Here is a 14602-nt window from a genome sequence, read left to right on the forward strand (position 1 = left end):
GGGTGAAACAGAAGTGTAATCTAAATCCCTCAGGCCCTGGCTGAGCCCGGAAAATGTTCTTGCCACAGCAAAGGCACAGATATTGATAAGACTTCCATTATGCAATTACATTGTCTGCATAAGTGACTTATTGAGTGTCGCTGAGAAGCAGCCAAGCGACTATTCTTGAGTGTAAAACTCTCACAACTGTTATCAAGGAAAAAAGTAATCCATCTGTTATAGACTAGCATTCATCCCTCTTTGTAACTCTGAAGTAAAGGTATTTTTCAGTGAATTTCTCTTTGGTGTCATATTGTTTCTTTGTGCTGTGCATGTGATCCAAGCCCAGGTTTGTAGTGCCAGTCTGTGAATCCTTGTCTTTTCATTGTCTTGGCACAAAGAGCCCTAATCATTTCCTAATGCTTTTTGACACATTTTACTCTTGCGGTCTGAGACATTTGTTTTGTACTTGACAAGTTATATTTGTGTACCTTGAAAAATAGTTTTCTTTTGACTTTGGGTGTTCTTCATTTTATGTTTTGCTCGTCATTTTGTCTTTCAGGTCCAAGCAGTGCTGCATGGGCAGGGAGGGAGTATGCCCTTTGCTTCATGCAGAATTATGCTCCATACTATGATTCCCCTCGTTTCCAGCTACACATCAGTGCCCTCCGGGACAATACTAAAGTTACAGTGACAGTACGTCCCTTAAACTTCATCCAAGAGAAAACACTGAGAGCTGGAGAGGGATTCACCATTGGTCTCCCTACACGTGTTGAGATATATGGCAGCAGGAAGTCCTCCAACACAGTGCGCGTTGAGGCGACAGCAGATGTGACCGTATCCTCTTTCAACTACAAGCTGTACACTGCAGACACCTCTGTGATATATCCAACCACTGAGTGGGGCACAGAGTACTACATCTTTACACCTGCCTTGCGCTCTTTTAAAGAGTTTTCTGTGACCAATGGGAAAGAGAGGAACAAAGTAGAGGTTTTCTCACGTGGTTCAATTAAGTTTGAAGGTCGTGTTTATCGTGCTGGCAGCCGAATGGAAATTGACCTCCAGCCCTACGAGACTGTCCAGCTCCAGAGCACTGATAATCTTTCTGGCTCCAGAGTTGTCTCCCAGAAACCTGTTGCAGTTTTCACAGGCCACACCTGCACCTGGCGTTTCTCTAAATGTAACCATGTTTATGAGCAGCTGCTGCCAGTGAGCAGCTGGGGATCCAACTTCATTGTGGCTCCCCTGAGCATCCAGCCACGCTTTGACAGTGTCTACATCCAGGCCTCTCAGCCCACTCAGGTCACTGTCAAGTTTGAGAAGCATGAGGACATTATCAGGCTGAGCAAGGGGCAATCAAAGGACATCAACTTGAAACATCCCAAAACTCTTACCATTCAGGCTGACCATGGCATTCAGGTTATCATGCTCTTCAACGGTGTCCGGAGGAGCTGGTACCAATTCTATGACCCGTTCTTGATGACCATCCTGCCCACCAACCGCCTCTGCTCGTCTTACTCCATAGAGGGTCATCAGGGCTTCAGCAACCAAGCCTTGATTGTTGCAAAGACCAGTGCAAAGGCAGAATTACGCTTTGATGGTGCACCCCTGGCCCGCAATGTCCAGTGGAGACAGGTTATGGGTACAGATTTCTCATGGGCAGAAGTACCCTTTGGGCAAGGCCCTAGCAACAGACACACTGTGTCAAGCTCTGGTCCTCATTTAGCTGTCTACAGTTTAGGGGTTAGCCAGATGAATGGTTATGGTGCCCCAGGACAGTGTTTACAACCAGGTACGTTTTTTTTTTTTGTTTGTTTTGTTTTGTTTTGTTTTGTTTTGTTAACAAAAAACATGCAGACATGTTAGTTACATAATATTTATTTATGCATAATAGTCTACAGTACCACATGTCAAACTAGTATTAATTGTATTTTGTTTCTGGTTCTCAAGGAGGGGGATCTCTGTCCTGCAAGAGTGTATCCTGCAGTGTTACTGAAATGTGTGAGATGAAGGATGGGTATCCGTCCTGTGTCCCACAACAAGTGAAAACCAAGGCTGGTACCTGCTGGGCTACAGGCGACCCCCATTACCGTACTTTTGATGGACGACACTTTAACTTTATGGGCACCTGCACTTATGTAATTGCTAAAAACTGTGTGGCCAAAGATAATCTCCCCGCCTTTGAGGTCCTGGCTCAAAATGAGAACAGAGGAAGCCTCAGAGTGTCTTATGTTGGCCTGGTGATAGTCAAGGTGTATGACATCACCATCACAGTAGTTCGTTCTGAGACAGGTCGTGTGAGGGTAAGGTTTCCCATTTTTATTCTTATATTACATCATATCTTATAATTATATTATTATTTTCTAATAAATTAAATAGTAAGAATTTGTCTGCAAAAAATGTTATACAACTTCATGTTATTGTGATAATGGAATGATTGTAAAAGTATATTTTCTCACACCCACTTTTGTGCAGATCGACAATAATTTGTGGAGCCTGCCAGCGGAGTTGAACAAAGGTAAACTGGTTTTGTTTCAGAGCGGTCGCTCTGTCTTCATCGAAACCGCCTTTGGTTTGACTGTCAACTATGACTGGGAACACCATCTGGTGGTAACTCTGTCTGATGATTTTGCTGGTAAGACTTGCGGTCTCTGTGGCAACTTCAATGGCAACCCCAAAGATGATTTCACCACACCCTCAGGCTCCCAGGTTAATGGGGCTGTGGCATTTGGGAGCAGCTGGAAGGTACCAGGGCTGGTAAAAGATGCTCTGTGTAGAGATGAATGTGTGGGTGGCTGTGAGCGGTGTGAGCACAATCTGCTGAAGATGTGGGAGGGAGACTTGTTTTGTGGCCTCATCACACGTGTGATCGATGGTCCATTTAGCAGGTGCCATGCCATCATTGACCCCCATGCATATTTTGAGAACTGTAAATATGATGTATGTATGGGAGGAGGCCTCCGCCATTTCCTCTGCAGAGCACTGGAGGCTTACACTGAAGCCTGCCAGAGAGCTGGTATCCAAGTTCAAGATTGGAGGAAGCTTGCACACTGCCGTAAGTGATTTTAACATAGCTACATTATGAACTATAGATAGTGTTACTAAATGAACATTCTGTTTTGTTTTTTCTCTCATGTGTTGTTACTAACATTCATCTTAAATTCTCCATTCTCTTTCCTCTCTTTCAAGCTGCTAAATGTCCAGCAAACAGTCACTATGAGCTGTGTGGCAGTGCTTGTCCTGCCACTTGTTCTGACCCCAATGCTCCCTCCAAATGCAAGCGCCCCTGTGTGGAGACATGCACTTGTAACAAAGGCTATGTTCTAAGTGGAAGTGAGTGTGTGCCCGCTGCTCGCTGTGGTTGCACCCATGAGGGCCGATACATCCCTGCTGGAGAGTGCTTCTGGGCTGACAACAACTGTCGGCGACGGTGTCGGTGTGTTGCTGAGAGTAGACGTGTGGAGTGCAAAGATGAAGGCTGCCAGGCAGGGAAGCAGTGCCAGATCGTTGAGGGCATTAGGAAGTGCGAACCTGTCTCACATAGCACCTGCCAGGCTACAGGGGACCCCCACTACATGACTTTTGACAAGAAGAAGTTTGACTTTCAGGGGACATGTGTGTACCAACTGGTTGCACTTTGTTCCAAGGAATCGGAGCTGGTACCTTTTGAGGTCCTGGTGCAGAATGACCACCGGGGTAGCAAGATTGTGTCCTACACTAAACTGGTGGAAATCAAGGTTTATTCCCTCAGCATTGTCATTACTAAGACACACAAGGGTCTGGTTATGGTAAGGGCTATATTCTGCTTATAAAAGTATTGCTTTGAGCAGTCTTTCCTGCAAAATACTTGAAGTAGTATTCCATTAATATTAAATATGTAATGTTTAATATTCAGTATTTAAATACCATGGTGTCTCCTTTCCCAGGTGAATGGCGAGCTAGTCAATCTGCCAGTCTCACTGAGTGAAGGACGAGTGTCTGTGTATAAGAGTGGATGGTATGCTGTGGTCACTACAAAATTTGGCCTCAAAGTCTCCTTCAACTGGAACAGTGCTGTTTATGTTACTCTGCCCAGCACCTATATGGGAGCTGTTTGTGGCCTATGTGGCAACTACAATGGCAAAGCTCAGGATGACCTTATCCCAAAGAATGGCGCTACACCTGTCAAGGCAGCACAGTTTGGTGCCAGCTGGAGAGTGGCAGAGATCCCAGGCTGTGTCGAAGGCTGTAAAGGGGTATGTCCCGACTGTGACATCACTCAGAAGAGGCAGTATGAAACAAAGGACTTTTGTGGTATCTTGAGGGATCCCAAAGGACCATTCCGTGATTGCCATGCTAAAGTGGATCCAGCTAGCCACTTTGAAGACTGTGTTTATGATGTATGTCTATACAAGGGCAGAAAAGATGTGCTCTGTGAGGCACTCACATCATACACATCTGCATGCCAAGATGCAGGGGCCAAGGTATACAACTGGAGAACCAGTGATTTCTGTGGTGAGAAATATGTTCATTTTAATAACATAATTTATATAGAAAGGACAAAAGACCAGCTGAAATGTATCTATCTATCTATCTATCTATCTATATATATATCTATATATATATATATATATAAAATATATATACATTTTATACACACTTGCTACATTTGAAAAAAAAAAAAAAGTTTAACTTTAGTATAAAGTAACCTGTAGAAAAAGTAACCTGTAGAATCACCTCACAATATCCCTCTATTGACAGCAATGAAATGTCCAAAGAACAGCCACTACGAAGTGTGTGGGACTGCCTGCCCAGCCACTTGCCAGAGCCTGTCTCCTCCTCAGAAATGCCATGCTCAGTGTGCAGAAGGCTGTCCCTGTGATGAGGGATACATCCTGAGTGGAGATACCTGTGTACCATTCTCAGACTGCGGTTGCCTCCATGGGGACCGCTACTACCGCACAGGCCAAGTCTTCTATCCTAATGGGAAGTGTGCAGAGAAGTGCAAGTGCAAAAAGGATGGAGAGGTAAAGAAATATTTGGTTTGAACATGAAAAAAGTGCATTTGATACTGATTAATGAAAACATCCAGTATAGCAATTCCAATTCCAATTTATTTAACATGCTATCCCTAAACATTTGTTTTTCCTAGGTTGAGTGTAATAAGTTCACCTGTGGCCCCAATGAGAAGTGTGCGGTGGCAAATGGCATCCAGAAATGCCACCCTGTCGGTAAAGGCGTGTGCCATGCCTCTGGTGACCCCCATTACCTGTCTTTTGATGGGCTAGCGTATGATTTCCAGGGCACGTGCACCTACACACTCTCCAAGAGCTGTGGGCTGGAGGGCACCCACCTGGAAGCCTTCTCTGTTCAGGTGGAGAATGTGCAGTGGAACCAGATGGTGAACAACAAGGTGGTGTCTGTCACCAAGCTGGTTGCCCTGGAGGTCTACGGCTTCACTCTCATAATGAGAAACAACATGTTTGGAGTTCTGGTGAGCTAATGCACTTGGTCCTCATTTGAATCAACCATATCTGTCTGTAACAACATGATTAACGATAAATAAAATCAAGTGCCTTTATCATACATTAGCAGATAGCAGATTATACCCAAGAGATGTAAAGCAAAGCCCACCAGACAAATTTTAATATTCTTGTCATTACCAGTTCAGCATTTTTAAAATATAAAACCTGTGCTTTTCTGTAAGGTGAATGGAGTGTTCAACTACCTTCCTCTAAATCTTAATGATGGAGCAGTGACTGTCTATCAGGAGGGCCGCCATTATGCCATCGCCACAGACTTTGGCCTACTTCTCACCTATGACCTTGTGTACCATGTTACGCTGACAGTACCTGGTAATTACCGTGGTAAGACCTGTGGCCTGTGTGGCAATTTCAATGGTAACCGCAAGGATGACTTCCAGATGCCCAACCGTCAGCTGACCAACAATGTGAATGTGTTTGGGAAATCATGGAAAGTCACCATCCCTGGGGTGGTGTGCGCAAATGGCTGTGAAGGGAACAACTGTCCCAAATGTGACCCAGCTCGGAAGGCAGTGTTTATAAAACCCACCTACTGCGGTATTGTCACAGCACCCAAAGGTCCATTTGCGGCCTGTCACAGTAAACTGGACCCACAGCCTTACTTTAATGACTGTGTGTTTGATGTCTGTGCTTCTAATGGTGACGGAAAGGTTCTGTGTGACAGCGTAGCAGCTTATGCCTTCAACTGTTATATGGCGGGAGTGGATGTGAAAAACTGGAGGACACCTTCATTCTGTCGTAAGTGAAAAGGAGAAGATCACTTTTGCATGTGGTTTAAATAGTGGTAGTGTCAGTTCTCTCTAATACTTAATTTCTCTCTATTTATATTAGCCATGAAATGCCCGGCCAACAGTCACTATGAGGTGTGTACAGATGCCTGTGCCTCAGCCTGCCCAGGCCTCTCGGAGATAGTCCCGTGCCCTGAGAGGTGTACAGAAGGCTGTGAGTGTGATACTGGCTTCTTATTCAATGGACAGACCTGCGTTAAGGAGTCAGAGTGTGGTTGCTATGACAATGGAAGGACTTACAAGGTATGCATGAAAATCTTTATTAAAAAAAAAAAAAAAAAAACAACCATCATTCATTCCATACAGAAACATACATACATTCCATGCAAAACCTTACTTTGAGAAGAGTCCCCTTTTATTATGAGCCTCTCTCGTGTGCTCGTAATGCACATATTTAATCTTATATTTTAATTGTGTTGATGATGACACATCGATTTCTGTTGTTTTTAAGTTGTGTGTGTGTGTATATGTGAAGATTTTCTAAATTTGTGTTTATGGGACAAGGTAGAATAAGAATAAAATAGAGTGAGCCACTTCTTGTTCTGTAATTTACCCTGTGTACTGAAAAAAATCTGTATCCCTAGCCTCGTGGAGTGGTGTATGAGGAGGACTGTAAGAAAAAGTGCACCTGTGATCCAGGGAAGGGCCTGCTCTGTGAAGATCACTCCTGCCCCAAAGACACCAAATGCATGGTCAGAAAAGAAATCAGGGCCTGCTACAATACAGGCAAGATACACAAATATGAACTGAGTGAATAATTAAAAATACTGAAATCATGCAGATATTGAACTACTATTTGTGTTTTGCATGCATTTACTTTATTCCTATTACCTCTGCTTACCCTATGTAGATCCATGCAAAGATGCCAAGTGTCGAGTCAAGGAGAAGTGCCAAGTTAAGAAGGGTGAGGCTGTGTGTGTCCCTGAGTACACAGGCACCTGCTGGGCCTGGGGTGACCCCCACTACCACACATTTGATGGTTACAACTACGACTTTCAGGGCACCTGCAAATACATTATTTCCAAGACCTGCGGGAATCTGGATGGACTTGTTCCATTCTCCATCACTGAGCGGAATGATAACCGCGGAAACACAGCAGTTTCCTATGTCAGGGAGGTAGATGTGTCTGTATACGGGTTCACCATCACCATACGCAAGAACCAAGTTGGTCGTGTCACGGTAAGAGTTTACATTTCTCACCTTAAATGTTGTTTCTATAGCTGACTCATTAGTATTGCTACAGTATATGACTGTGATGCATCCCTCAGGTGGATGGGGAACTACTTAATTTACCAGTACAACTAGGCCAGGGTGAAGTGTCAGTTTCCCAACATGGGCACACTGCAGTGGTGGAGACAGACTTCGGCCTTCATGTCTCCTACGACTGGAACTGGAAACTGGTTATCAAGCTGCCCAGCAGTTACTACGGCCTTGTCTGCGGTCTGTGTGGCAACTTCAATGGTAACAGAGGCGATGAGCTCCAGAACCCAGCTGGCAAAGCTGTCTCCTCAGTGATAGAGTGGGGCAAGAGCTGGCAAACAGCTGACCAGGACAAGACCACTCCATGCTGGGACACATGTAAGACAAACTGCCCTACATGTGATGGTAATCAGCGTAAGCTGTATGAGACTGAGGCCTTGTGCGGGGCCCTCACAGCCAAGACCAACAATGTGTTCAAGATGTGTCACGCAAAACTGGACCCCCAGGCCTTCATGAACAGCTGTGTATATGACATGTGTTTGAATAAGGGAGATAAGAGGATGCTGTGTCAGGCATTAGCATCCTACAGTGAGCAGTGTCGTGAGGAAGGCATTATAATCAAGAACTGGAGGAAAAAGTTTGGCTGCCGTGAGTATCTAATTTTGAATCAATTCCTCATTAAAAATTCAAGTAAAATTACAGTAAAATTACATTTTTGCTAAATGGTGTTTGAATTCACATTTATCCCGGTATGATATAGCGATGAACTGCCAGCCTCACAGCCACTATGATGTCTGCGCTAGCCCATGTCAGCCATCCTGCCCTTTCCCTGAGCAGCGGAAGACATGCATCGGCAGCTGTGTGGAGGCCTGTGTGTGTGATAAGGGCTATGTCCTCAGTGCTGGTGTCTGTGTGCCTGCTAAAACGTGCGGTTGCTCTTATCAAGGCCGTTACTACAAGCCAGGTCAGCACTTCTGGGCTGATGAAGCCTGTGGTCGTCTATGTGAGTGTGACACAACTCTGGGCATGGTGACATGTCGCGAGGCTTCTTGCTCTGCCAAGGAGAAGTGCAGCCTTGTGGATGGAGAGCGCACCTGCCGAGCAATCAGCCATGCCACATGCACAGCCTCTGGTGACCCACACTACCGTACCTTTGATGGGCGCAAGTTTGATTTCCAAGGTACGTGTGTATATCAGCTGGTGGCACTATGTTCTAAGCAGCCTGGTCTAGTGCCATTCAAAGTGACTGTGGAGAACGACCACCGTGGAAGCAAGGCTGTATCCTACACCAAAACTGTCACTGTGACCATCTACGGGGTCTCCCTCACCATCACCAGAAAACACCCCTACAAGGTCCTGGTAAGTATTAACATGGACGAATGGGTAGGAGTGCTTTGATAAAAGATGTGAATATAGAACCTGATCCATGTAGTAATATGTATTATGGAAGGAAAGGAATGGTGCACGTTGCATATTTACGGTATTAAACATGAAAATAGGACAGATATTTTGAGCCTTTTTCAAACGTGGTGGGTGATAATGCCTTCCTTCATTGTACTAATTCTGCGATCCGTGGTACTCTGTCACATATATATTTAATTACACATTAGAATTTGTGATCCAGGCGGACTTAATTAAACTAAGCTTTAACTGCACATTAGAATGGATTAGCAAGCACTGGAGAATTATTAAATCTATAATCTCCTATAAATATTCCTCCCTCTCTTGTTCTCTGCTCCTCAGCTCAATGGACAGCTCACTTCCTTGCCATTGGACTACAATGGTGAGCTGACTGTGCATCGCAGTGGCTGGACAGCTGTAGTGGAGACAGCTGCTGGTATCGTGGTGACCTTTGATTGGCGTAGTGTGGTAACTGTTACTCTGCCCGGCAACTACGAGGGTGCAGTCTGCGGCCTGTGTGGCAACTACAATGGAAAGTCGCAAGATGACCTGACGATGCAGAATGGCCAGGTCACCACTGATGGAACCAAGCTGGGGGAGAGCTGGCAAGTGGCCCTTGCTCCAGGCTGTTCATCTGCCTGCCAGGGGCCTTGGTGCCGTGCCTGTTCAGACTCCCAGAGGAAAGTGTACCATGCCCAGAAGTACTGTGGAATTATTGCTGACAAGGCAGGGCCTTTCAGAGAGTGTCACAGCCGTGTGGACCCTGCTCCCTACCTGGAGGACTGTGTGTATGATGCCTGTCATTATCGTGGTCACCAAGGTTCAGTTTGTGATGCTGTAGGAGTGTATGTTTCTGCCTGTCAAAGCCTAGGAATCACTGTCCACTCCTGGAGGTCGGATAGCTTCTGTCGTAAGTCTGGGTTTGTGGTCTCATATTTCAAGAATAACACACACTAACATAACATTTCACCTGATACAGTACAGTCTATGCAAATTATTCCTAACACACAGGCCTCAGTACCTTCTTTTTACCTTTTCCTGTCCCATAGCAATGGTGTGTCCAGCTAACAGCCATTATACTCTGTGTGCCTCGGCATGCCCGGCCACCTGTGCCAGCTTGACCTCCATTACCACCTGCCAAAGGCCCTGTAAAGAGGCCTGCCAGTGTGACAATGGCTTCATGCTGAGTGGGGATGTCTGCACACCTGTCAAAGATTGTGGCTGCTCCTATGGTGGTCGCTACTATAAGAAGGGAGAGGTCTTCTACCCAGAGGCCCAGTGTGTGGATGAGTGCATCTGTGGAGAGAACGGTGCTGTGTCCTGCCAAAAGACCAAGTGTCGCCCAGGTGAAACCTGTAAGACTGTAAAGGGAATAAAACGCTGCCACCCTGAGGGACAAGGCAAATGTGTGGCCTCTGGTGACCCCCATTACATTTCCTTTGATGGGCAGAGGTTTGATTTCCAGGGTACCTGTGTCTACGTGTTGGCTAAGGTGTGTGACAATAATAAGAGTGGCCAGCTGACACCATTCACCGTAACCCAGGGAAATGAGAAATACGGAAATGGAAGAGTGGCTGTTACTAAGTCAGTCACAGTGACAGTCTATGATTATGTCATTTACATCCAGCAGAGAATGGCATGGAGTGTCATTGTGAGTTTATCAGCCTTTTTCCAACTCATATTTGCAACTAAGCTTGTATATACTTTGTTTTCCTCACAGAAACATGTATCACAATGATCTCACTCTTCTCACTCTTCTGTGCAGGTGAACGATGAGCTGTTGAACCTACCTCTCTCCCTGGATAACGGTCGTATTACAGTTACCCAAGAAGGTCGCAACATAGTCCTCCAGACAGACTTTGGCCTAACAGTCCTCTATGACACTGTCTACTATGTTGAGGTGATTGTCCCCTCCACATACCAGGGTAAGATGTGTGGCCTTTGTGGCAACTACAACAAGAACCGTGGGGATGACTTCCGACTTCCAGGTGGCAGACAGACGAAAAATGTTGATGACTTTGGGAAGGCATGGGTAGTGGACCTGCCCGGGTTGGTGTGTGGAGGCTGTGGAGGGCAGTGCCCAGTATGTGACAAGGCCAAGTCTGCCCTGTATGGCAAATCGGACTCCTGTGGCATCATCAGTGCTCCTAACGGGCCCTTCAAAGCCTGCCACAGTAAGGTGGACCCAGCAGCATATGTTTCCCATTGTGTGTTTGATGTTTGCGCCCTTGAGGGGGACAAAAAAACCCTGTGTGACAGCGTCCAGGCCTACGCTCTGGCCTGCCAGAATGCTGGGGTTCAAATCCAGCCATGGAGGAGCAAGACCTTCTGCCGTGAGTAAAGCACAGTGCTATTTCCAGTGTTGAAGAATTGCCAGCGTTTTTTGTTCTATTTGCATAAAGTAGGCGCACATTCAGAATGTCTTACAAACACCTTTTTCCCCTTGCAGCTGCTTCCTGCCCTGCCAACAGTCACTATGAGTTGTGTGCTGACACTTGTGGTGCGACCTGTGCCAGCTTCATCTACCCCTCTACCTGCTCTGACAGCTGCTTTGAGGGATGCCAGTGTGACACAGGCTTTGTTTTTGATGGCGTTCAGTGTGTTCCTTTGGACAACTGCGGATGCGTCCATGATGGCAAATACCTGACGGTGAGACTGCTCTCAAAATCAATTTTACACTGTTGTCATACATGGATAATGTGAAGAAATGGAAGTAATAAGAGTCATTATATAACGAAATACAGCTGACATATTTGTGACAAATAGGGACCACCTCATACTCTTTGTCATAATATTTAAACATGAATAGAAATGTCAAATTCACAAGTTCCACTCACAGACCTGGAAGATCATTATTTTAACACTACACATAATATATTTTTCCAGGTGGGCCAAACAATGGTTGACAAAGACTGCAGCTACAAATGTGTGTGCCAGGCCTCTGGACTGGTGAAATGTGAAAAGCTGTCCTGTACCAATGAGCAGGTTTGCAGTGTAAGGGATGGGGTGAGAGGTTGCCATGTCAAACAGAGCCAGTGTAAGGTCAGCCATGCTGCCCACCTCTCGTCTTTTGATGGCATGACTGGACCAGCAGGAGCTCTTGGGGCATTTGAAATGGCCTCTCTGTGTGACCAGACTGATGTCCTGTGGTTCCGTGTAGTTGTGGACGTCAGGGTCTGCATGAAAGGCGCATCTCCAAGTGTGGCTACCATCCATGTGTTCCTCAAGGACACTATCATCTCTGTGACCAGCCAACACGAAACCTGGGTGAGAAAGGCTAGGAGTGTGGAAGAGTAGTTATAAATGTTTGAAGATTAAGTTAAACATTTTCATGTAGAAATTCCTATGCACCATTTGTTTAACGGATTCCAGTGATTTATTTTCTTTGTCTTAATCAGTTTGTTTTTTCCCTCCTCTTCGCCATAACCAGGTAAATGGCAGGAGAACGTCTCTTCCCAGCACACTGACCAATAAAGTGTCAGTCCATATTGAAGACAGAGCTGTGGTCATTGAGAGAGTCTCTGCTATGCGGGTCACCTATTCAATTTCACAAGAAGTCACCATCACTGTTGACAGTCACCTATCCGGTAAAATGTGTGGTGCCTGTGGCAACTACAATAACAACTCCAAAGATGACATGAGGACTGCAGATGGGAAAATCACCACTGATGTGTCTGTGGTTGTTGGCTCTTGGACAGCTGGGGACTTCTCTAGATGGTGAGTGTTCAAAAAGCAGGACATCTCACCTGTATAAATTTAAGGGGCAAAGATACATCACTACATTTGTTTTTGTCCCAGTGCAATAAAGCACCTTTTGTGGGATAGGGGTGCTTGAATTTTATTTTCAATTACCTTTTTGGCTTCTCGCGATTAAGAAAACAAGGTAACCAAAATAAAACGATTATTGTGCAGCATGCTGTTTCACAGTGATACGCTGATGTTGTCTTGTGTTGTAAATCCAGCGCGCCCCTTTCCTTTGTACTGGTCTGCTTTCACCCCTCCCTAAAAACCCATATTCACTCTCAGCCAGGCTGTGGCATGTTCATATTTCAAGTTCAAGGAAACTGACTGTTAAAAAGACATTTTTTCAATAAATTCATGATGTTTCCAAAGTCAGTGAGTAATCATATTAAATAACCATGATTTCAATATTGACCAAAATAATTGTGATTATGATTTTTGCCATAACCAAGCATTCCTGGATAGGGGTGTAAGTCCAAATAATGTAGGGTTTTTCATACATCACTACACTACAATATGTCTCTAACTACTGATGTTAAGTGTGTTTGCTGTGAAACCACAACCACTTTCCCTCCTTCCCCTTTGCTTTTAATCTTAAATTCTAGTTACAGTCGAAGTTTTAATCTTGAACTCTATCTTGCCCTTGATTATGCAAACTGCAAACTTAATTTGACCACTGAAATTATCAAGCACAGATCAGCAAGAGATGGGACGGTGCTATGACCATTCAAGCGCTTATTCTCTTAACAGTGAGAACTAAACAAGGACTCCACAGAGTCCTTTTAAGGGAATGAGAGTGTGGTTTTTAATTGCATTTGGTCCAATTTAATTAAGAAATGCAAGAGAATCCCCTATGGTAATTACTGATTAAAAAGCAGGTGAGGCTGACAGGCATGGCCATCAAGAGCTACCAAGCTTGCAATCCAATCGCTGTTTGTCATCCAAGGACAGTTAAGTCTCATCTGGGTGCAATATTAATTTGAGCCCTCATCTTCGATGCTGTGTGCCAGTCTTAAGTCAGTCCCTTAGAGAATGGAGTTTTGTGCATCACCCTTCCTCCCTGCCTCCAATGCAGCTGCATTTTTGGAGCTCTGCCTCATCACTAGACTCTTAAGTGCAAACCGTGGTTCACAAGATTATCACAGGAGACATTTTGTACAGTAGTCATGGGTCTACTGTTGCCTCCAGTGCTCGCATCCGCCTTTTAAAACAACAGTTGCAGAGGTGTTGTTTGTAATCTCTTCATTCTGCCTGATCGAATGTGACTTAACTCTGCTCCAGTGGCCTTTAACTACAGTATTTCTCTTTTCCATTTCAGTGGCCTGTAGAGATGTTGGCTCTTTGGTGACAGGAAAACATCTGGTGTCCAGGTAAAACTCTGGCATTTTCCTTCCAAAAACACACTGATATTTACTCCTCATTGAAATAGCTGTCTGAACATGGATGGCTGAGATCTCTGCTTTTTACCTTCATTACACAGGGTGAAGACTGTGCACTCTGCTAAGGCTGTGTGTTTACAGCCATGAGATGTCTGTGCTTCCTCATAATTCTTGATATGTTTGAGGCTGTTCACTTCATTTTTCACAATGTTCACTTGTCAACAATAGGATACTTCTGAACTCATCTGTATCATTCTTAACCAACAACGCCATCTAGTGGTGTAAGAAATTACATCATCTCCCACATGTCTGAATTTCACAACGCTTGAGTTAAGAGTACTAAACAGTCAAGGGTAACTAGTCTTAAATTTGTCTTTATAGCTTTCATGTTTTGAAACTGTGTGTTTAACTGTACGTTTTACAAAATGTTTATCTCTTTACTGTTCTTGAATAATAAATACTTTTTCAGCTCAATGTGTTTAATGAGTTTTTTTTTCATATGTATTTAGCTAAAGAACTTTACAATAAGAAATTTCTGTTTTCTAATATGAATAATAAATGTGTAAAGGCTAAAATGTCTAAACTGACTGCT

The 14602-nt window shown here is 44.6% G+C and overlaps 1 protein-coding gene across 1 annotated transcript in view; it reads left to right on the top strand.

Moving 5' to 3' along the window:
• The window catches only part of fcgbp (Fc gamma binding protein), a 33263-nt gene extending 18792 nt beyond the window's left edge, over window positions 1-14471 (top strand). Inside the window, 21 exon segments of the mRNA XM_030072100.1 lie at window positions 542-1771; window positions 1930-2282; window positions 2455-3034; window positions 3169-3767; window positions 3906-4473; window positions 4720-4985; window positions 5111-5452; window positions 5666-6239; window positions 6333-6532; window positions 6874-7015; window positions 7140-7468; window positions 7558-8137; window positions 8250-8848; window positions 9233-9800; window positions 9940-10541; window positions 10656-11223; window positions 11340-11539; window positions 11777-12157; window positions 12321-12607; window positions 13950-14001; window positions 14112-14471. Of these exon segments, the coding sequence (XP_029927960.1) occupies window positions 542-1771; window positions 1930-2282; window positions 2455-3034; window positions 3169-3767; window positions 3906-4473; window positions 4720-4985; window positions 5111-5452; window positions 5666-6239; window positions 6333-6532; window positions 6874-7015; window positions 7140-7468; window positions 7558-8137; window positions 8250-8848; window positions 9233-9800; window positions 9940-10541; window positions 10656-11223; window positions 11340-11539; window positions 11777-12157; window positions 12321-12607; window positions 13950-13959 (8978 nt within the window). The 3' untranslated portion in view covers window positions 13960-14001; window positions 14112-14471.
• The last annotated feature ends 131 nt before the right edge of the window (window positions 14472-14602 follow it).

This window comes from Myripristis murdjan, chromosome 16, assembly GCF_902150065.1.
Source record: "Myripristis murdjan chromosome 16, fMyrMur1.1, whole genome shotgun sequence".
Lineage (NCBI taxonomy): Eukaryota > Metazoa > Chordata > Actinopteri > Holocentriformes > Holocentridae > Myripristis > Myripristis murdjan.